Source organism: Notolabrus celidotus, chromosome 10 (assembly GCF_009762535.1).
Source record: "Notolabrus celidotus isolate fNotCel1 chromosome 10, fNotCel1.pri, whole genome shotgun sequence".
Classification (NCBI taxonomy): Eukaryota; Metazoa; Chordata; class Actinopteri; order Labriformes; family Labridae; genus Notolabrus; species Notolabrus celidotus.
Genome location: NC_048281.1, coordinates 18,167,281 through 18,188,662, shown reverse-complemented (window position 1 = coordinate 18,188,662; position 21,382 = coordinate 18,167,281). Strand labels below are relative to the sequence as shown.

Here is a 21,382-nt window from a genome sequence, read left to right as displayed (position 1 = left end):
TTGATAATTGCTTAACAACTTGTCAGAGTTATTTGTGACTCATTGTTGCCCTCTGTGTCTCTTTGTGGTCCTATTTTGTCGTATGTTATATCTGTGGTCGTACTGTGTTTTTTTTTTCTCTCAATTCGTGGTATTTTTTGTCTCTTTGTCGTCATGATGTATCACCTGGAATTTTTTCTCTTTTTGCTTTTTGTTTTGTTTTACGTGATAATCATGTCTCTTTGTAGTAATTTTGTGTCTCTTGTGTCTCAAATAAATGTCTCTTGTTGGTCCTTTCACAAGTGTTTGTAGTTGTTTTTGTCTCTTTTAAGGTCTGTTTCACTTAAAAGTCATTTTGTGTTCTTTTTTAATTTTGTGTCTCTTTGAAGTAGTAGTTTGTTTTATCTCTGAGGTAGTTTAGTGTCTTTATTATTGTTTTGTTTTTCTTTGATCTCACTGATTATCATTAAAAATATTTTGTGTGTCCCTTTGTAATTTTTTTGTCTCTTTGTTGTCATTTTGTAACTCAGTAGTCAATTGTATCTGCAGGTAGTTGTTTTAGGCCCTTTGAAGTAATTGTATGTCTTTTTTAAATTAATCTGTCACTCTTTGTTGTTGTATTAGTCTCATAGTAGTTGTTTCTGCCTCTGGTTGTTCTTCAGTTTGTGTTATTTCAAGTGTCATATTAAAGTTGTTTGGTGTCTCTTTGTAGTCACTGTTTGTCTCCTTGTTGTCTTTTTTGTCTATCCATGGTAATTTTGTTTTTGTTGGTAGATCTTTTTGTTGGTCTCTCTTGGTTGTGTATTTATTTTGTTTCTTTAACGTTGTTTTGTGTAACTTGGAAGTCATTTCATGTGAGGATAGAGCAATTAAAATAACAGGGAAAATCTATAGATTCCTATTTTAAAAGTTACAGTAATTTAAGAATATAAGGAGCAGATTTTCAACAAAATGAAGCCTCAGCTTCTGAATAAGGTCCCCCTTCCCTATGTGTGTGTGGTCATTTTATTTTCATTTTACTATTTTGTCAAAATAAAAGGACTTGGAACCACGTCTCCGGCTCTTTAAGAAGTAGAATGAACCTGAGTGTCTTAAATTTAAGCTCTCTTTTTCCCTAATTCTTTGGGCGAAATTCCCAAGGTGGCGTTGCTGGCTCTAAAATCATTAAGGACAAATTATACCTTTTCAACAAAATAAAATCTGTCCTATTTCACCTTTGAGTTGCCACAATCTGACATGAAGAGGACTATTTGTACAGGATGAAGCTTCAGGCTACCAGGGATCAGACTTTATATCTGTTAGCAAGTGTCATAGAGCCTCTTCATGAGCCTGGATCCCAACCACTTGACTCACTTGCATAGGATTGGCTGCTTACTGGCATTATAACCCCTGCTTCACTCTGATTGGCTGTTGGCAGTTTTCACCATATGCATTTCACCTGTTCGAGACCCATCAGGGCTCTAAAGTTCCAGCTTGGCCAGTGAGGTTAGATGGTGTTGATATGAAACAAGGACGTGTCTGCCTGTGTGAGAAATGCCACCTGCTGTGCCCCTCAGCTGCCGAACCTTTAATGGAGACCACACCCTTGGGTGCCCACTAGGATCCCTGGCTCACTTAGGGGGTGAGAAACACTAAACTTTACATCCGGCATCTAGCTTTCAGCTGGGATTCACCGCAGCTTTTCTGGTTCTGCAGCACTGCCCTCCAGCTGCGTGTGAACATATCTGTATGTGTGTTAGCCCCCCTACTCAAAATACTATACCATTCACATGCTGCATACACACGTCAGAGACCGACTGAGCAACAGAGGGGCACAGAAAAGGAAGGAGAGGCAAAGCAGCTGTTACATCTTCAGTTACTTCCCCCAAAAAAGAACTTGGGTACAAACTGCGCTACTCATAATCATGATTTATAAATCATTAAATATTCATATGCTGCACATTCAATTTATCAAACCCTGCTTAGCATCCTCAAGCATCTGCTCCAGGCTATATCTGTATGTTCTATACACAAAGCTTACGTCAAACTGTGTCATCTTCACCTGGTCAAGGTGCGTAAGAAAATAACATCATGCCAGAGAGAAAGCTGAAGTGCAGCTTTGGATTTAATTGTCATTGGAAACTTCACATTTCTAATACATTGAATTCTATTTGCAATACTTTTTCAATGACTGAATCAAACATCAACGACCCAATAAGAAGTCATAATCAGTGACACATGCTCTTAGAGGAAAAATGGCCTTCGCGGCTCAGTCTAAGCCAAGGAGGCTTTTTTGTCTCTCATCTCTGATCAATGAGGGTTTATGTTACTCATACCACGAGCTGTCTCTCCATTACTGTCATCATTCAATAATAAGCACTAGACAGAGGAAATGTGTAATGGTTAGGTCACAAATAAAAACAGAGAGGAAGCAGAAGAAGAACTCCCATTCATTTAAAACTGGATGAATGGTGTTTCTCAGATCTGTCACTGACCAAACACATGAGCGATCACCGCTCCGATTCTGACACATCCGTTCAGATGAAAGCATCTAGACATACTGACATATTTACCTCTCTTATTGCTGTTATACATTACTGATTCAGTATTAACAGGAAAACTCAACACTTAGGACGCCCAGTCAGAGAAATCCTCCTCATCTAGGGCCACACCTTCAACAACTACACCCTGCTGCTCCTGAGAGTCATCTATGATCTCACTTTGCTCCTTGTTGTAGTTCTGCAGTAACTTATTAGTAATTCAACAGGTTGGAGAGGAATGTGAATGACTAATTGACAGGAAGAGTAATGCTGCTGTGCTGCACATCCAAGCATTTGTTTTGAAAAAAATAAGGATACTCAGACACTCAAGGAGTTTAAATTGTGATCCCACAAGTCTGATGGACGCACAATGAATTTACAGTGCTCTCACATCTTATCTCACCCACCTTTGAGGCTATATGCTCTGTTGTATGAGCAGGGCTGTTATCCCGTCAGGAGAAAACCACACAACTGCTGCCATGAAAATGTTGATAGTTGCTCAGCACATTTAGAAACAAGCTGGAATTTAAATACAGGGGTTTGAACATAGAAAATAAAAGTAATTGGCTGATACATGACGGGTAAATTGTTGCTAACTCTTGGAATGCTAATGAGGCACTATCTCAACAGGCATTATTTCACACTATATGATCAGTACAAGATGTTCCACAAACACGCTCTACTCTTAATCCTTCATACGTAAAAAGCTACTGCTACTTAAAGAAATTCCAATAATGCTCCATGGGGCACAAAACCAGCCGAGTTGAGTCGCATTTTTGGACACCTGCTCCCCTCTCTTAACATACCACATCCTTAGGTGCAATCCCTCCTCACAGACAGGTAAGGGGAGACACGAGGAGTCAGGAGGAGGGTGCAGCGGATGTGGCTTTGGAAGAGGAGCAGAGCAGCACCTCCCCGCTATCACCCCAGACATAACCGGAGCCTGATTAGGAGAGCTTCCCCTTCAACCAGGATCAACTAGGGAGTATTAATGGATTCAGAGTGGATCAACGGATGGCTATCCTGTTTCGCTGTTTTGATTCAGTGTGCATGGACAACACAACACACACATCTGTATGTGCACCTCTGTGGTGCAATGCAGATGTTTACACCCATGTATTGGTTTGTATCCTTTTTTTCCAGATATGTTTTCCAAATTAATTTAGCTTTATCAAGCAATATTAAACTGCAAAGTTCACACATAGAGCATCAAACATTTTAAAATGTGTTTATGTGATACAGCCTAGTGGAGTGTAACACAAGAGTTAGCCCCCAATAAGAAAATAATCAGCTGTTTATTTGAGCACATTTTCACTTCATTTTAAGTCAAAAGGTGGAGAGAGATAGTTGGCAGAAGAAAAAAATATTATAATTCAAGAATTAACAGCTAAATAAACAGGTACACAAACATGTGCTTTTCAGGAGGATACCAAAAGAAAAGTGTATACACCAAGACAACAAAACTCCCTTCACAGACTCAATATCACTCATTGATCCGGCTCACAGCAGGAGCTCTGTTCACACTTTCACCGCCTTTATATGAGAGACAGACTGCACTGAATAACGTTTTATGTGTAAGAAATATGAATTAGCATTAAGTCACGCTCTGTTTGCTCACGTGCTGCATGAGCAGGGACTCATCCATGTGCTCTGCTTCAAAGGGAAACTTAACGAGTATAACCAGAAATGCTGTGGTTTAATTTCTGGTGTTAAAATAAGGCAGCCATTAAAATGCACAATAAAATAAATAAATCTAGATGTATGCAAAAAACTCAATTATTTTAACAAACTAATTTTTACTGATTTCATCTATAAAGATAATATAAATTGAAGAATGATTAAAACCAATTCCCCTGAAATATTCTTGAAACTTTATTTTAACATCAAACAAATTACCTGCAGATAATTTAAATCTACGACTACATAACAAGGTTAGGGTTTTACTGTCATTACAATAAAAATTATCAAAATTTGTGCCGTCACTTTTACATAAATAATTGCTTCTTTTATGCCAAATAGCAGATTTCTCAGCAGTGCAATCTGAAATATTTATTCTCAATTACCTAAAATACTGATATAATTTATATCATACCATTATAACAACTTGTTGAATCAAAGTCTAACATCTTTAAATTAGTTCAAACAAACCTGATTTTTTTTTAAAACTCTATCTAGAATATAAAATGTAAAGTGCAACAAACTATAGTGTAATTTCTGTGATAATAAGAAACAACATAAAATCAAGAAGGTAGTTTATATTGTGCTGACAATACTTCTGTCTTTCAAAACCAACACTGCTGTGCTTATTTGGAATCTTAAAATAAAAATTTGCTGTACAAAGTACATCAAATTAATTAATAGGACATCATAACTAAATTCCTTCAAGCCTTCATTATTCCCATGTTGAGTAAAACTGCTTTCAAAAAGGCCATGTGTAGTGTTTACTTGTTATCAACTAACAAAATGATATTTCCATGACTGCAAAATAAGTTCATAATTTCTTGTCCTTTAAAAGACAAAATGTATTCCTCAAACCAACTACACCTGTTTGTACAATGTAGACATTGCCCAACAAAACACTGCTAAAATATATAAACAAACAGAACACACAGCAAACAGCAGCTGAAACTACAGCAGCCTCAAACAAAACCAACAGGCCTAAAAAGCTTCAAATGGCTCAACAAAAACTGCTGATTTGTACTCCTGAAGGCCTGTTTGTCTTACACTTAATATAAACCTGATCAAATCCATAAAAATACATTTTTGAGGTGTCAACATTAAAACAAAGGAGCTAAAAAGTTAAAAGTCCCGTATTCTTAACTTGCATAAATTACAATTTTAATTTTAATAACTCCGAGTTAGCTTTTATAGATTTCATTTACATATTTAAAAGGGGAATATTTGTATCTCTTTGAATTCCTAACACTTTTATTTACTGCAGTTAAAAAAAATGCTCGCAGTTTACGCTGCACCTTCAAATTAAGGGACACACTTATTTCATAATTAACAGATTTAAGATTGTACATTTTAGGAGTACAGCATAATATCGCTGAATGGTCCTTTTAAAACTATATGAACAAATAAAACGGCTTTCCACGTCCACTGGAGTTCGCCCACTTAATCCCTAATCTGCGTATTCATTTCAAAATGAACACCTGTACATTTTTCACGCCGCCCCTCGCTGACATGGCGAACATTTCGCTCGAAAGGCCTGTTCAGAGCATGCACACCCGTCTAACAGCTCCACACACTGCCGATTGGACACATGCAGGCAGACACATGTATGGACATTTTCTCCTTGTGATTCCGCCTATAGTCGAGCAGTGTGCAGGGCCATCATGGCAGCCATTATGAGGCTCTCCAACACTGCCATGGCCTACGTGCACACTGAACTGTGGGGAGTGGCGCAGGGCTTGAAACACACTATGTTGCGTCTTGAAAAACGCCTTTACGTCGAGTGAAAATGCGTGGAAACCACACAAAAACTCGATCTCTTCACATTCCTCACAAACATATTTTGACTACAGTTCAGCAGAGCAAGAAAGCGTCAGCAGCAAAGCAGGAAAGTGTAGCAGCAGAGAAGGGGGAGGACTATGCTGGGGCATAAAGTACAGGTCACGTGCTCCTCCACAAGGGGCTTGAATATTTACCTTTCTGTCACGCAATGTAGTCTTTCCCTAAAGCCAAACGCATTGTAGGGAAACAGGGTGGATCCATACGTGCAGAGAGTCTATAGGCTGCTTAATCTCACACAAACGTAGGGGTGTGTTACGCATTACGCATAGACGGAAAAATACAGTTTAACCTTTCTTCATAGGGAATTAAGACCTCGTGGACATGTCGTGTTTTTACACTTTTAAGACAATCTGGTGCAGAAACACAAAAAAATGACAGTGGTGCCGTGATTGCGAGATTTGGTTTAACATATAGATAAGCTCACACAAACCAACTCCGCTGTCCTCGTGCACACACATGTAATCTGTGTCTCTCTCTCTCTCTCTCTCTCTCTCTCTCTCTCTCTCTCTCTCTCTCTCTCTCACACACACACACACACACACACACGCCTATAGTAAGCAGGGGGGGTATAGCTGATTGGTATGCAACGCACCGTGCATTGCAGTGTTACAGTCAATAATGAAACCTAACTTTATCGCCCACATGTAGGTTAAAATCCCATGTGCTGGATATCATGAGCACATTCAACAGCACATTTCAAACTTAACTTACACTATTTATGTGAGATTCAATTAAGACGCAATTATAACGTGTGTGTGTGTGTACAGTGTGAGTGTCCATGTTGCACAGTGGGATAGGCCTCGCAGCAGATCACGCGATATGGCAGCAGCAGCAGCAGCCTCCGTGTGTTCTGCGGACTATAACAGTGTTTTGTCGCTTTTTTCTCTTTTGTTTAACAGCCATGCCATCACATTTTAATCGCCAGTGAGAAAAACAACATCAACCTGTGTAAAAATTACACACAGAAGCCATGAAAGAGGGGAAATCTGCTTGCTATATTTCACAGCGGAAGCCTACAGGTCACACAGTCTGCCATGGGGCACAGTATAGGCGTAGGACACAAATGTGTGTGTGTGTGCGTGTTCGTGAGTGTGTGTGTCAGATTGTAGGCCTACCTTTGTTTTTTGGGAACAGAGTAGTCTACCTCTATCACCTTTCCGTGTAATTCAGCTTTACCTGTAGGGTGGAAAGTTGATAGTGTTACATTAGCTGTGTGTCATGAAAGTATAACAATACAAACTGGTAGGCCTTCACAGCAACACTTTGAATCACTTCTCCAAGTAGGTGCGTCCCCATTCAAACAGGCTACCCCTGAGAAAAAGTGCTGTACGCGGGCGCGTTGTGCGCACGGCTGGGGCTAAACTGGCAATGTTTACATTAAAACAAGCACAAGTGGGACATTTTGAGGGTCACATTTGTGGGAATCGGCGCCAAAATGAAGCATGATAAGCTTATATAGTATGGGGGAAATGGGCAGCCATGCTTTCCACTCCCACAGCCCTCAGTGCAATGAGGGGTATTTTTCTGCGCTCAGTAAAGAATGCAACATCAAAGAAGAGCTGGTTTGAAAGCAGAATGGCTTGTACTCTTTCTATCTTAGGTAGGTGTTTCTTAATTCTCCGTGTTGCCCCAGCCGGTGTGGCTGAATCTGAAACGCTCTTCGGCGAAGCTTGAACACGGGTTTTCGTTACTATTATGAGTGGCCTGCCTGGCGCAGCACGGAATTAGCGTCTCACCTCGTCCCCCCTCAGCTACCTGTTTATTAGCTCTTTCCTCCGGACCCCCATGACCCACCTCCAAGACACCTCGTAAAAACATAGCCAGACATCAGAGGAACATGGATCTGACAAGTTTTCCGAGCTCGCGTCGCTCTGCTCTCTTCAATAAAATCAAGATAAAAAATAAGTGAAAAATAATTATGCCTACCCGAACCATCAGACCATCCCATACATTCCAGTGGGTGATTACAAAGTAGCGCCCCACACTATCGGAATCTCCAAAATATAGGTTATTGTGCGCGTTAAGAGCGTTACGACGGCTCGTGTTTTCTTTAGGCAAACGGGCAGTAAAGCCCTGAGTGTGTCCTGTGATCGATCATTTATCCAATTTCTGTTGGAGCGTGCATTGCTGAGCGTTCATCTAAACTCTGATGGCACACGGATGTAATCGCAAACATTGTCCCGACCATTAAATAGAATTACACAAGCTAATAATGAATATTTTACATCTGGGACACCTCGGAGCTATTGTGTTTTTAACCTGATCTTGCAGTTTGACCCGCTGCGAATTATTTCTCTCTGTCACCAGTAGCATCACTTATCAAATCCAACACTTACCAGAAAGAGTCTCTATAGCCTTTATGGCCGAGTTCTGGTCGGGGAGTTCCACAAAAGCATAGCCGGTTTTGAGGTGGACCTCATCGGCCTCCAGCTTACAATCCCCAAGGAGCTGCTGCAAGTCCTCGATAGAGACCGAAGGACTTAAATTCCCAACATATAGTTTGTTCATGATCTGAGAGGAAAAATCTCGAAGGGGGTTCAGATCTGAGAGGGAAAGAGTGAGTGGCGATATTCAAAGAAGTATAAAAATAAAAAATAAAATAAAATAACATAAAATAGAAAAAAACGTGCTGTGTTTAAAAAATAAAACGCAGCAATTACCCCCAGGAAATCACTAAGCTATAAGCGACCCCCCAGCACCAACTCTGGCCCTGGTCTAACTCTTTTAACAGGGACTGGGGGGAAAGTGTCGTTACGACGCTCCTCTGGAACCAACAAGCACCGCCTCTAAATAAAATCTCCCTTAAAATCACAAGAAAAAACTGTTTGGAGGTGCATGTGGGCTCACTCCCGGTTCTCCGGCGCAGAAAGTGCATTAGTCTCTGGAAGAGGCATGGTGATCACTGGGTGCTTTCAGGGATGGGCTTAAGGAGGCAGAGGGGTTATTTCATCAAATCATAATAAGGGCCGTGCCTTGGGTTCCTCTAGGCTGGCTTGAGTGAAAAAAGGGGGCTACTGTGTGGAAAATCAAGTCGTTGTCACTGGAGTTGTCGACCCAAACAGTGTGACTGATCCCCACAGCTTGCCTTTTACTTATTTATGAGTGACACGGAAATATGGATTTATGGAGCAGTGGACGCAGGGGGTTCAGACCTCACCTATGGACGCTTGTTTTATACAACTGAATTTTAATAAATTAAAAACAAGTTATTATATGAACGCTTTTGTTAAATTTGGAGACTTTATTGAAACAGAAAATAATTAGGTTCAAGTTTTTTTAATACAAAACAGAAAGTGAAACTGTAAATCAGCCATTTTTGTTCATTGTATTCTTGAAGCAGTGGAATAGTAAGAACAGTTTTCATTTAATTCTTATTAGGGGCCAATAATGCCATTTACTAACTCCACTGTGTTATTAAAGGGGAAGAGACTCCTTTAACTTCGCTTGTCAACCTGTGGATAGTGCTAACAGATACTCCTGCAAAATGTAAAACCGAGCAAATATTTATTTATAGAAGCTGATAGGTATAAGTGAGGGGATTCCTGGCCCTCTCTTATATTTGTGCATGAGGGAGGCGCCCTCTATGCAGTGTCACTCAGCCAGTCTGAGCTCATACTCCAGGATACACACATGATATAGCATCTTTTTCTTTCTTTCTTTTTTTCTAAGATGTAGATGCGTGTGGGTGTGTTCAGGGAGGGGAAGCAAAGCTAAGTAAGCAAAGTGGATTTCTGCACAAAAGCTGAAATGTGAAAAAAGGGGAAGGGCAGTGGACACACACACAGCTGCAGTGCTCGTGCATGGACGTGTAGTCTTGTACCTACAAGGGGGAGGAGCTTATAGCCTACAGCACTTGAGTGTTTCTACATGTGACTGGCCTGTGCCTTGGAACATTACTGCCACCCTACTGTAGTGAGGAGAGTGCCAGCAGCAGGAGTGACCACCATTCCTCTTCTTGTTTACGAGTGTGTGTGTGTGTGTTTGAGTGTGTGAACAGAGGAATGTCCAAGCTGTGCCCTATTTACAAAACAGCTCTTTAGTTACTTTTCTGGTGACATGCTAACAACAGTGTGGGTGTAGGCCTTTCTGCTGCTATCTGAGACTCATTCACTGTTCAAAGAAATTACACATTAATCTACTGGACCTAATCATTACTACCTTCATTTTTACAACTGTTCACATTTATTATACAGTTAATAACAAACTTAAATGTATTGCATTGCCACTCATGTTGCAGTACTCTATGAAAGTGGACACAAGGCAGATACAAATGTCACCACACACTCATTTACATCCTGTCTTGTTAAAATGCTATGCTCAATTAGGTCAGTGTGCTAACAAACGGAGCAACCAACAAATATCATTTCAGCTCAGGGGGTAAAATTAGCTGGAGACAGAGGGGATGTGATGTTTTGGGAGCACAGAACAACCTGTGAATCAAACCTAACAACAAAGATACACCTGGACATGTGATAAAAGCAGGAAAGACTTAAGCTCATGTAGTTTACAATGTGTGGACTCTAAATCTCAATACGCTGAGTTATGTTATTATCCATTAATTTGACTGCTTCTTTCTATTTCCCCCACTGTACACTTCCCAATGTTATTTAGTCTTACAATGAGCTTAAATTCCTCCTCCTTCTTAACAGGAATTCAGGGTTAAAAGTTTCCTTTTATTTATCCATAAAATATCTTGATTACAGCACTCCTAGCCTGGAGGATTCAGATGAAAGAATCAGTCCCAAAAACATACAGAAAATATAAACCAGGATTAAACTTAATTATTAAATTGCCATTGACATCCTGTTTACAAGTTTCTTGTTGTACTGTTGTATCCCCTGTGGGATAAAACATTATTCCACAACAGTTTACTCAATTCTATTATTACTCTGACCGGCTCTGAAGGCCCTTATGTTCTGTTTTTGTTTTGCATTAAACCAACATGTCTTTTCTCACTCGAGTATTAAATCAAAGTATGCTGTGAATAAGTAACAGTTTTGAAACAGTTTTCTCTCCTCTGACTACTCAAAGCATTTTTACATTACATGTCAGATTCACCCGTTCATACACTGATAGCAGAGGCTGCTATGTAAAGAGCCCATCAGTATTTACTAATCCCATGCACATAGAGAGGGCAGTTCTGGGTTAAGTGTCTTGCCCGATGACACTTCAGCATGTGGATGGCGGGGCTGTGGATCAAACACCAGCCTTCCAATTGGAAAACCTCCTTTTTAGTTAAAGTTCTTGTACTGCCATTATTTCATTAGAAAATCAACACATCCAAAACCTGAGCCACTGACTTCAAATTACATTAAAGAAAAGAATTAAATCTTACGTTAAATATATATCAGTGAATCATTGTATTTATACAAGTAACACATGGTTTATAATTGCAGAAAATATTTTGATTTAAGTCAATATTAATATTAACATTTTTGTGAGCACCACATTAAACTGTTCACTCATACTTTTTGTTCTTGTTGGAGGAAGGAATGAAAAGGAATGTCATTTAATAACTTATTTTAGACACTAAGTGCATTGAAAGTAGTTCTTACATGGTAACTGAGGGAGCTGGCCCTTTAAGAAGCAGCTTGTTTCACTTGAGGATTTCAGTTTTAATTCCCCATCAAAAGCAAAAACTGTAAATTTACACAGATTTATTCGCTGAGTTTATGGTGTATCAGAAGTGTTCTATGTTTTGGATGCTAGGGGGAGTTAAGACTGCTCTATGACCAGCAGGGGTAGATGTTGGACTGAAGACCCTCACAGCCACATGCTGCTCTCTCTCTCTCTCTCTCTCTCTCTCTCTCTCTCTCTCTCTCTCTCTCTCTCTCTCTCTCTCTCTCTCAGGTCTTGCTTCACCACAATTAAGTGGTGAGTAATAATTATAACTCTATTTATAAAGCACCTTTAAAAACCAGAGTGTCAAGGTGCTCTACAGGCAAATATTGAAACACAAGGGGTTAAAAAAAAACAAGAAGATAAAACATCTGAATGTTAAACTAACCACAATGCAATAAAAATAAGAATGCATAAATTAAACAGCACACCAATTAAGGGAGGACCTTAAGTGAAGAAAAAGTTTTCAGTGAAGATTAAAAACTTTGCTTATATGAGATCCTCGGACAGGGAATTCCAAAGCTTAGCGGCCCAAACAGTGAAAGCCCAGGTGATAGTTTGTTTACACAGAGTACTCATAGAAACTAACTTGCCTTGTTTAACTGAATTTACTCAAACAAGAGTCAGCCTCATAAGTCCGCTCAAATGCCGAATTAAACCTGTGCCTGCCTGACTGATGAACAGAGGCATTTAAATTACATATTCATAGCTCCAGTCAGTGAATATGAGCCTTATAATTAGACAGAATTGCCTTTAAGCTTTATCATTTTTCAGTCGCTGTAAAATCCTCAGATGTGGGCAAAGATTCAAAGTGTGGCAGCAGTGTGTTCCCTTTCTAAATGTTGTCTTTAGCGTAGTAATTAGATAAAAGGCAGCGTAGTCTATTCATATAGCAACATCTTTTCAGCACCTGCTCCATATTTAAAAAAAATAATAAATCATGTTGAACCCTAACTCGATTCAAGGTGAATTTACACAAGCTCAACTGCTTGTTTTGCTGTATTTTGCCTGTGTCTACAGGGTGACAGGATTTCAAGCTTGATATGTATGCTTATACTATCGTGTTGTCATCATCTAAGCAGCCTTGAATATATTAAAACGACCTGGCAACAACAAATGATAGTGTGTTCAAGAGCTGTAAGGACAGACATGAGCCAATATGAACAATTGCATCTTTCTTTTAATAAGTCTCAAGATGAATTTCCACTAACATTTGTATACAAAAAAATAAAAATAAACATGAAAATGTTGTTTATGACTGTTAGCCATACAGTTTAAATTAAAAACATGAGGGGACAGCTTGGGTCTTTTCACTGATGCAGCTGCACACCCGATGCCAAGATACACAAACTGTTCACAGACACACACAGACACAGAGAAGTGCGATCTTCACCTTAAGAAAAAACAAACTTATTCAGCAAACAATCATACCATCAGAAACACTTCTGGTTAAGAGGGAGGTTCTTCAATAATGACCTGCAAGACAAAACAGAGTCACTGTTTGACACATTGCAACCTGTTGACTTCCTCAATTTAATTGTGAATATCTAGAAAAGATCGCGACCTAGAGCGAGACCTGTAAGCCCCTCTGTAGTACAGTGAAGGAGATCGCCTTCTGAAACAAGATAACATTAGATGTTTTCCGGTTTTGATTTCCCTCATCTGAATGAGCCAACAAAACACAAACTGAGAGCCACCATCCTCATACATTGTTTTAGCAATGCAGCTTAACACTGAGACCCTGACCTGTATGATCTGTTGTAGTCCCTGTCATCATAGCGGTCAGAACCACCTCTGTCGTACCCCCGGTCATATCCACGGCCATAGTCACGCGAGTTGCGTCGTGGACCACTTGGGCCACCTCCACCAATGCCGTTGCCACCACCACCACTACAAAGAGGAAAATCAGTTTATAAAATATAATATATAACATTTATTTCATACTGTAGCAAAAGTGCTCTACATAAAACATATTTCAAAAGCCTGAACCTAGTGGTCTTTAGGACAAGACTGTTAAGCCACACAGCATCTCAATAAATTAATGATAAATGATGATAAACTATCATTAATAATTGTATTCATACCATGCAAAATAAAATATCTCAATTAATTTTTGCATTCATTTTGATGATTTTGGATTATAGCTCATGAAAATCAGAAATCCAGTGTCTAAAATTATTAGAATATTACTTAAGATCAATCAAAAAAAAGGGTTAAAAATACAGAAACGTCCAACTTCTGAAAAGTACATTTATTTCTGCACTGAGTACTTGGTCTGGGCTCCTTTACCACATGTTACTGCATCAATGTGGCGTGGCATGAAGCAGTCAGCCTGTGACACTGCTGAGATTTTACTGAAACCCAGGTTGCTTTGATAGCGACCTTCAGATCTTCTCCAGTTTTGGGTGTCGGTGTCTTATCTTCCTCTTGACAAATAACTCTCTATGGGGTTCCAGGTCAGACAAGTTGGCTCAACTGGCCAATCAAGCACAGTGACATCATGTCCAGCAAATCATTTGGTAGTGGTTTTGGCGCTATGGGCAGGTGCAAAGTCCCACTGGAAAAGACAATCTGCATTGTTCCAAAGCTTGTCAGCCGATGGAAGCATGAAGTGCTCCAAAATCTCCTGCTAGACGGCAGCATTTACTTCGGACTTGATAAAACACAGTGGACCAACACCAGCAGGGGACATGAAACCCCACATCATCATAGACTGCAGAAACTTTACACTGGACTTCAAACACTGCAATCTGTGCCTCTCACTCTTTCTCCAGACTCTAGGACCTTGATTTCTAGGACCACTGGGCAACAGTTCATTCATTTTTTTCCTCAGCCCAGGTGAAACCCTTCCATCTCTTGCTCAGGATTGGCTTGAGGCTTGTGTGTTAGCTCTTGATGCACTGACACCAGCCTCAGTTAATTCCTTGTGAAGCTCTCCGAAGGTCTTGAATCTACTGTTCTCGATAGTCGTCTCATTGTTTTGGTCATCCTTGTTGCTTGTGCATCTTTTCCAACCACACTTTTTCCTTCCAGTCAACTCTCCGTCAACATGCACTCTGCAAACAGCCAGCCTTGTTCCCCATGGTTTACCCTCCTTGTGGAGGGTATATCTGATCGTTCTCTAGACAACTTTCAAGCCAGCAGTCTTCCCCATGATTGCGGTTGCATGTTCCAAGCTAGACTAAGAGATACAGAGTATTTATTCTGTTTGAAAAGTAATTTAATCAAACTCAAAATGAAACATTTTTCTATTTTGAGATTTGTATTTTTTACTTTCTGAGCTGTAGGCTATAATCATCTCAATTAAAACAGAAAAATACGTGAAACATTTTAGCTGAGTCTAATAAGTAATGAGTCTAGAATACATTTAATTTTCACTTTCTTAAGTGACCAATGGGAAATATTCTTTTTCAAGATATTCCAAAAAGAGATGCACCTGTATACCTAACGTTGGCATACATGTTGTCATGAAAAAGGACACCCAATAAGCCTTTACAAGTTCTCCATAATATGACATTACAGAAATATTTTTATAAGTCCTCCTTTTTTGTGTCACTATCAGCCAAAGTTTCAAATAGTTTCAAGTTTCCAGCATCTTTTTTTTCCCTTTTTGTTGGTTGACAAAAGCTCTTAAGCATTTTAACAAAATAATTGAAAGTCAGTCCACAGTTGGGAGATTACCATTTTGAATTTAAAACAAATTATTTTCTCCATCTTAACTTGAAGCTGAACTAAGAAAGAACACCAACATCCTATGTTGACTACTTACTAAAGAGACTCAATTTCATTTAACCTCTCTACCGATTGCAGGAAAGTACTCAGTTTGGTTCTGAGGGCTTACTATGTGGGCCGTCCCATGTAGATTCCAGGGGTTGGGGTGTGAGGTCGTTTTGTGATGGAGAAGTCCACCCTGATCCTTCGACCATCCAGCTCCATGCCGTTGACTCGATCCTTTGCCTGACAGTGAATAAATCTGCAAAATACTTAATTGGACCACCAAAAGAGTCAAGAAGAAAGTTTCATTGCTGGACTTTGTCACATTATATTCTTTTACCTCCTTAGCATCATCTCTTTTCTCGAAGTAAATGAAAGCAAAGCCCCTAGAACACCTCGACTGCTGGTCATACACAATAGAGACGTCTGCCAGGGGGCCGTATTTAGAGAAGACTTCACTCAGATCCCTCTCTGTGGTGTACAAACTCAGGCCAAACACTCCCAGGCAGCTGTTTGGATCGGGATTAGCCTGCAATTTTAAAAAGATCATGGTTCTGCTATAATCATCATCATCACAGCTTAGGATCTAAATATTCATACGTGATGCAGAAAAACATACGCCAAGCTTTTTTTGTTTTCTTAAATATGAAACATTTCTAGCAAAATAATGTTCCACTCAGAACTCAGTTGAATATGGGTGAACGACTGTGGCTCCTGCGTCGGCACTCTCCACTGTAGGAGTGGCTGTGAGATCTGCGGCGATAGGACCTTGAGTGGGAGCGAGACCGGCTGTAGTGCCTGCGTGGGCCATACCGAGAATTAGACCTGTTTTAAAAGAAAAAGACTCATTCTAAGTGGTTCTAAGTGCAATCATTTATATCATTTTCTTTAAAATTGCTGACATAGACAAAATGTGTTACATGGAACACTAATAAATCAGAATGATAGCCTGATCAGAAAAAAAAAGTATGCTTCATTTAAATTTCTCCATCAGAGGAGACTGGTCCAATCTGGACCATATTACAGAATGAAATGTCATCCCTATGATGAGGGTCAGGGGCTTGGTTACGAAGAACAGCAGATACAGAAAAAATACTTCTGGTAAATTATGTAGGTAAATTTAAAAAATAAAGAACAAAATAAAAAGATAAGATAAGACAAGCGGATTTTCGATGTATTGCAGTTTATAGCACTTCCATGGGCTTCATCGCTTGAGACCAGGGGTTGCCGCTTGGGTGCAAATGATGCAATATCTATATATATATATATATTGAATAAATAGAGCAGCTAAACTATTGAGTTGAAATACATAGGCAGTAATAAATAGTTATTAAAACACAGAAGGCACAGTGGTGGTCATTGTCCAGTATAAAGTGGCATGTAACAGAGTCAAGATTGTCCATCCCAGTGTGTTGGGACAGGGGCTGGGGGGGTTGTCAGTCTGAGGTGGAGGTGTGAAGGGGAGCAGCGTGTTCAGGAGTCTCAAATTCACAGAAATGAGAACGGAGGGGAATGAAATCCCTGGCGATGACCAATATCAGGAGGTGTCCAGCAATAGTTTAGTGTTCATGTTAACAGTTAAGTTGAAATCTCTGATCAGAATGATTTTTATGGGGTTAAAGAAATAGAAAACATGTAAACATAACTGAAGAAGTATCATAGCCAAAGATGCCATTAAAGCTTTAAAAGAATTATTGCTGAACCACCTGGGTTTCGACCGGGAACGTGAACGAGACTTGGAGTGAGAGTGGTGGGATCCTTCTTTTGAACCTGCAGGAGAGCGTTCTGGGAAGTGGCTTGCTGACGTCCTGGATGCAGAGCGGTCCTCCTGAACAAACCACACACATCAATAACAACAACTGTCAGCACAAATGAGAGGACAAGTTTAGAAATGTGCCTAAATTATTTTATGTAGTGAAGAATTGAGACTATCCTGTAAAAGGTAGATAAAAGAATAAAATGTAGGAGTGCCAGGTGACAGCATATAATTGACTGGATCAAGATTTCAAAATGTAGTCGAGGTGAATGTTGCGTATCAAACACATCAGTCAATCTAGATCAGGGGTGTCAAACATGCGGCCCGTGGGCCAAAACCGGCCCACCAGAGGTTCCAATCCGTGAAAGTGGAAAAATTACAGAGAAGACATTAACTGCAATTTTTCAATAAAAGTAACCACTATTTCAAATTTGTCCTCTGGGGGTCGCATATAATCATAGTGCTGACGGAGCGCACTGAACAGCGCTTTTTTTTCTGGGACTTCTTTTCTCAAAGTGAGAAAATAGATGACTTGCTGTTTGCATAATCCAGTTGAGATTCAAAAAGACTTTTTAGAGCACTATAAGATGATCCACTAACTACTAACACTAGTACTATACTCCTGCATACAACACTGTCCAGCAAGCAAACTGTTCATGCTGGAACTGAGGGGTCCAGAATAATCAACTTTACCTTCTTCATTATTTTAATCTATTTGTTCTTTTGCAGTAAACATTACACTCTGTGTCAGGTGAATGGGTAACCTGTGTGCTTGGTGTGTTCACAGCAGGTTTCAGGGCTTAAAGTGTAAAATACTCGGCCCCACTATGAGACTCATCATGGCAAAAAAATACAACCGCTGTTTTTGTTCAAAGACAGTTCATTAAATATGAACATTTTCAGACTTGTACTTGTGCTCTTTTGCACTAAAACAAAGGGAAACATTTAGAGTTGTTGTTATTTATAGGTTATTATGTTATGATTTTACTGGTCCGGCCCACTTCAGATCAACTTGGGCTGTATGTGGCCCCTGAACTGAAATGAGTTTGACACCCCTGATCTAGATGTTACCATAAACACTACGCTGAATTACTGTGAACCAATACGTTCACCAGAAGACTACCAATTACAAATCTCAAAATGGTTAAATTAAATTCTCCTGAGGAGATACGTGAAGAAAGTTAGGTGGTTGGTCGGCAAGAGTTACTATCTACATTCAGCAACAGGACAGCAACAGTAAATTTACTTGAGTATTATTTTTTGATGGAACTTATTACTTATACCCCACTACATTAAGAAGACAATTATTGTAATTTTTACTCCACTACATTTCTATCAATGCTCTAGTTACTCACTACTTTTGCTTTAAGTCAGCTCATGAATTTCCGTCTCTATTCTGAAATCTGATCCCTAAGACAGTAAAATGTGTTTGTGTAGTTCTGTTTGTCTCAGTGGTTTATCATGCGTCTCCACAGTTGAACGTGGAGCAAACACAGAGCAGATTTCACTCAGATCAGGCAGTTCATGTAGAGGTGGTAATGATGGCTATAATTGTCCACCTGAGCACCCATGGTCATATCTTCAGCCCGTGTTAGAGGTTTTTGAAATGAAGAATGATACGTATCTTTTGAAATGTTCTCCCTGTTTCCCACTCTGCAAAAACATACAAAAATTCACTGAAGGTGTGTTGAGCTCATAGACTGTATAAAATACATAAAATTTGTTTCATTCCAGATGAACATTTCAAACTAAGTTGTCTGTGCTTGGAGTAACTTAGTTTCTGTTTTTATTCCATGGTATAGTTTTTAGAGATTTCATGTAATGGTTTCTTAATAAACATAATGTAACAGAATGTACTTCTATGTAGTCTTGACTGCACTCATGTATTGTGAAAATACAATGTTTTGAGATTTTTTAAGAAGTACTTTGAATACTTAAGTATTTTAAAAAGCAACTACTTCAGGACTTTAACTCAAGTAACAATTTGACAGAGCAACTTTCACTTGTGTTGGAGTAATATTTGACCAATTTTGACTAAAGTAATGAAGCTGTGTACTTTGTCCACCACTGTTCACATTGTCTCCACACAAAGATAACTGTGGCTATGTTAAATTTAAGTGATTAGTTAAATTGGTTTTAATGATCCATTAACAATCCAGTAACATTTAGACTTAAACATTAGCTCACAAGCATTAGACGACATAACATAAAGACTGTTTCTTGGTCAGATTAGTCAGACTTCAGCTCAATAACATGATACCGTTTGAAGCATTAATGTAGTTCATACATACCCGTCCGCTGTAGTCTTTATCGTTATCGCTCATGGTTAACTTTAAACTGTAACAGATCTAAGGACTATGATGATCTGCCAGCAATCTAGCTACGATGAACAATATGGCCGTGTGAGCTGTAGTAACAGACTCTCCACGGCTCTGGATCACCCGCCCCCCCATCAGGCCTGCTGCAGGCTGCAGGGCTCTGATGGGACCATAGGATGGGACACGAGCTGAGGGCCACCATAAGAAAATAGAAAGTTTGATTAACGACCTAACATTTTAATGAATGGGCATGTCTATATTGTAAGGAAGAGGATTATGGCCACTGAAGAAAAAAAAGAAATTAAGGTCAATTGTTTTAAAAAATATTATTATTAATTATTATTATTTTTAATCTACTTTTATTCATGGTTTTCTTTTATTCACTCATGTTTTATTTGTTTTACTGATTTCAAATGTTTATTGTTTTAATTGCTTTTAGTGGCTTCTCTATTACTCATTTCTCAGCTGTTCCTCTTAAATTGTCTTGCCAGCCCATATACCCCCCATGCTTTGTTCTCTTTATTGTAGGTTTTTATGATGTAAAGGACTTTGTAACGTCTGTTTTGATGAGTGCTTTATAAATAAACTTTATTATTATTATTATTATTATTATTATTATTATCATTATTATGAGAAAAAAGTCAGAATTCTGTCTACTTTTAGTTTGAACTGAAATAAATCCGTGGAAACAGGGATTTTTTTTAAAGAATCTCACTTTGGAAATATCCAAAATCATCACTAATATGCTACATTTCCAATGGCTTTTATTTTGAAATTCCAAATCAGGTGTAGCTGTAATTGGCAGCATCACATTTTGAGGTTTTCTCCTCTCAGTCTGAATCAGAGCATATCAGTGGAAACTGACATTAATTGTAATGCCAAATATATCATTACCAGGCAAATTTTTATATTTCAGACGGTTTTTATTTTGAAAATCCACCAGCATTCTGACTTTAATCCTAGAATTCCAACTTTTTTCTCAGAATTCCAACTGTTTTCTCAGAATTCTGACTTTAATCTCAGAATTATAACTACAAAAAAAAGAAATTTGACCTTCATTTTTTTTTTCAGTGGCCCAAATCCTCTTCCGTGATATTGTCAAGTTTTAGTTGAGTTTTAAAACTTTATTCTAAGGGTTTGGTCCATATTCAGAATGTGAGTCCCTCTGTTGTAGATTGCTTGGTAGAGGACAATGGATAGGAGGTGGTTCTGAGTTTCAGTGCAGGCCAATGCAAAGTCATTGAGTCTACCTTAAAAGTAATATTACACGAAAATGTAAAGTTCATGAAGGGACAAAAACACATCATACATTACAAGTATAAATAAATGGCATTTTTTGACAGACAGGAACTATAGCATGATTTGTGCTCCAGACAGGTATTTCAAGGTTCCATTGTATTGTTATTTCAAACCATTATCATTAATGATAATATTTTTGAAAAGGTGCAATCTTTACTGTTTGAAAATTGTTTACTTTCACCAATTATCCATTAAGACCAGGATTGTAAAGATATCCCACAACTGTATTCAGTACAATGAAAACATGCCTTTATAACCCGACAACAGTGTAAGTTTGTGGTATTTTTAGTGGCTGGTGGTCTGGATAAGATTGATTTTTCAATTCACAAAAACTAGATCTTGAAATCTGTCAAGACATGTGAGTGTTCCCGTAATATTAAACAATGATAACAATGATAATAATAACCCAATAAAAACGCCATCAAAGAAGGCATGCCACCTTTGAGTATCCACAGTGCTAATTGCCTGTTCCTGGTACTAGATTATTATATATTAACTGTATTTATTTTATTCATCTTATTTTCTTCTTTTTTGCACACTACAGAATCAAATGATATATGGCATCCTGTGGGTAATGAGATCAAAATATGAAGATGCCTTTTCCAGTGAGAGCACTTGCAGCCCTTATGTGCTACAAATCAGAGTGTGAGGTGGCAGAGATG

At 38.9% G+C, this 21,382-nt stretch overlaps 1 protein-coding gene across 7 annotated transcripts; it reads right to left on the bottom strand.

The window, feature by feature from the left end:
• Nucleotides 1–12,793: 12,793 nt before the first annotated feature.
• tra2b (transformer 2 beta homolog) lies at nt 12,794–19,602 on the bottom strand. Of its 7 annotated transcripts, none has more exons than XM_034693246.1 (7): nt 19,395–19,602; nt 17,056–17,175; nt 15,688–15,879; nt 15,475–15,616; nt 13,380–13,523; nt 13,198–13,245; nt 12,794–13,109 (listed from the first exon to the last, which is right to left on the bottom strand). In XM_034693246.1, the coding sequence occupies exons 1-7, from the start codon at nt 19,425–19,427 to the stop codon at nt 13,099–13,101; spliced, it is 690 nt and encodes a 229-aa protein (XP_034549137.1). In that variant the 5' UTR covers nt 19,428–19,602; the 3' UTR covers nt 12,794–13,098. The 7 variants fall into 7 exon arrangements, with proteins under 7 accessions (XP_034549137.1, XP_034549136.1, XP_034549135.1 ...); XM_034693245.1 differs by having other exon boundaries at nt 13,198–13,248; nt 19,395–19,601; XM_034693244.1 differs by having other exon boundaries at nt 15,475–15,590; nt 19,395–19,600.
• Nucleotides 19,603–21,382: the final 1,780 nt, after the last annotated feature.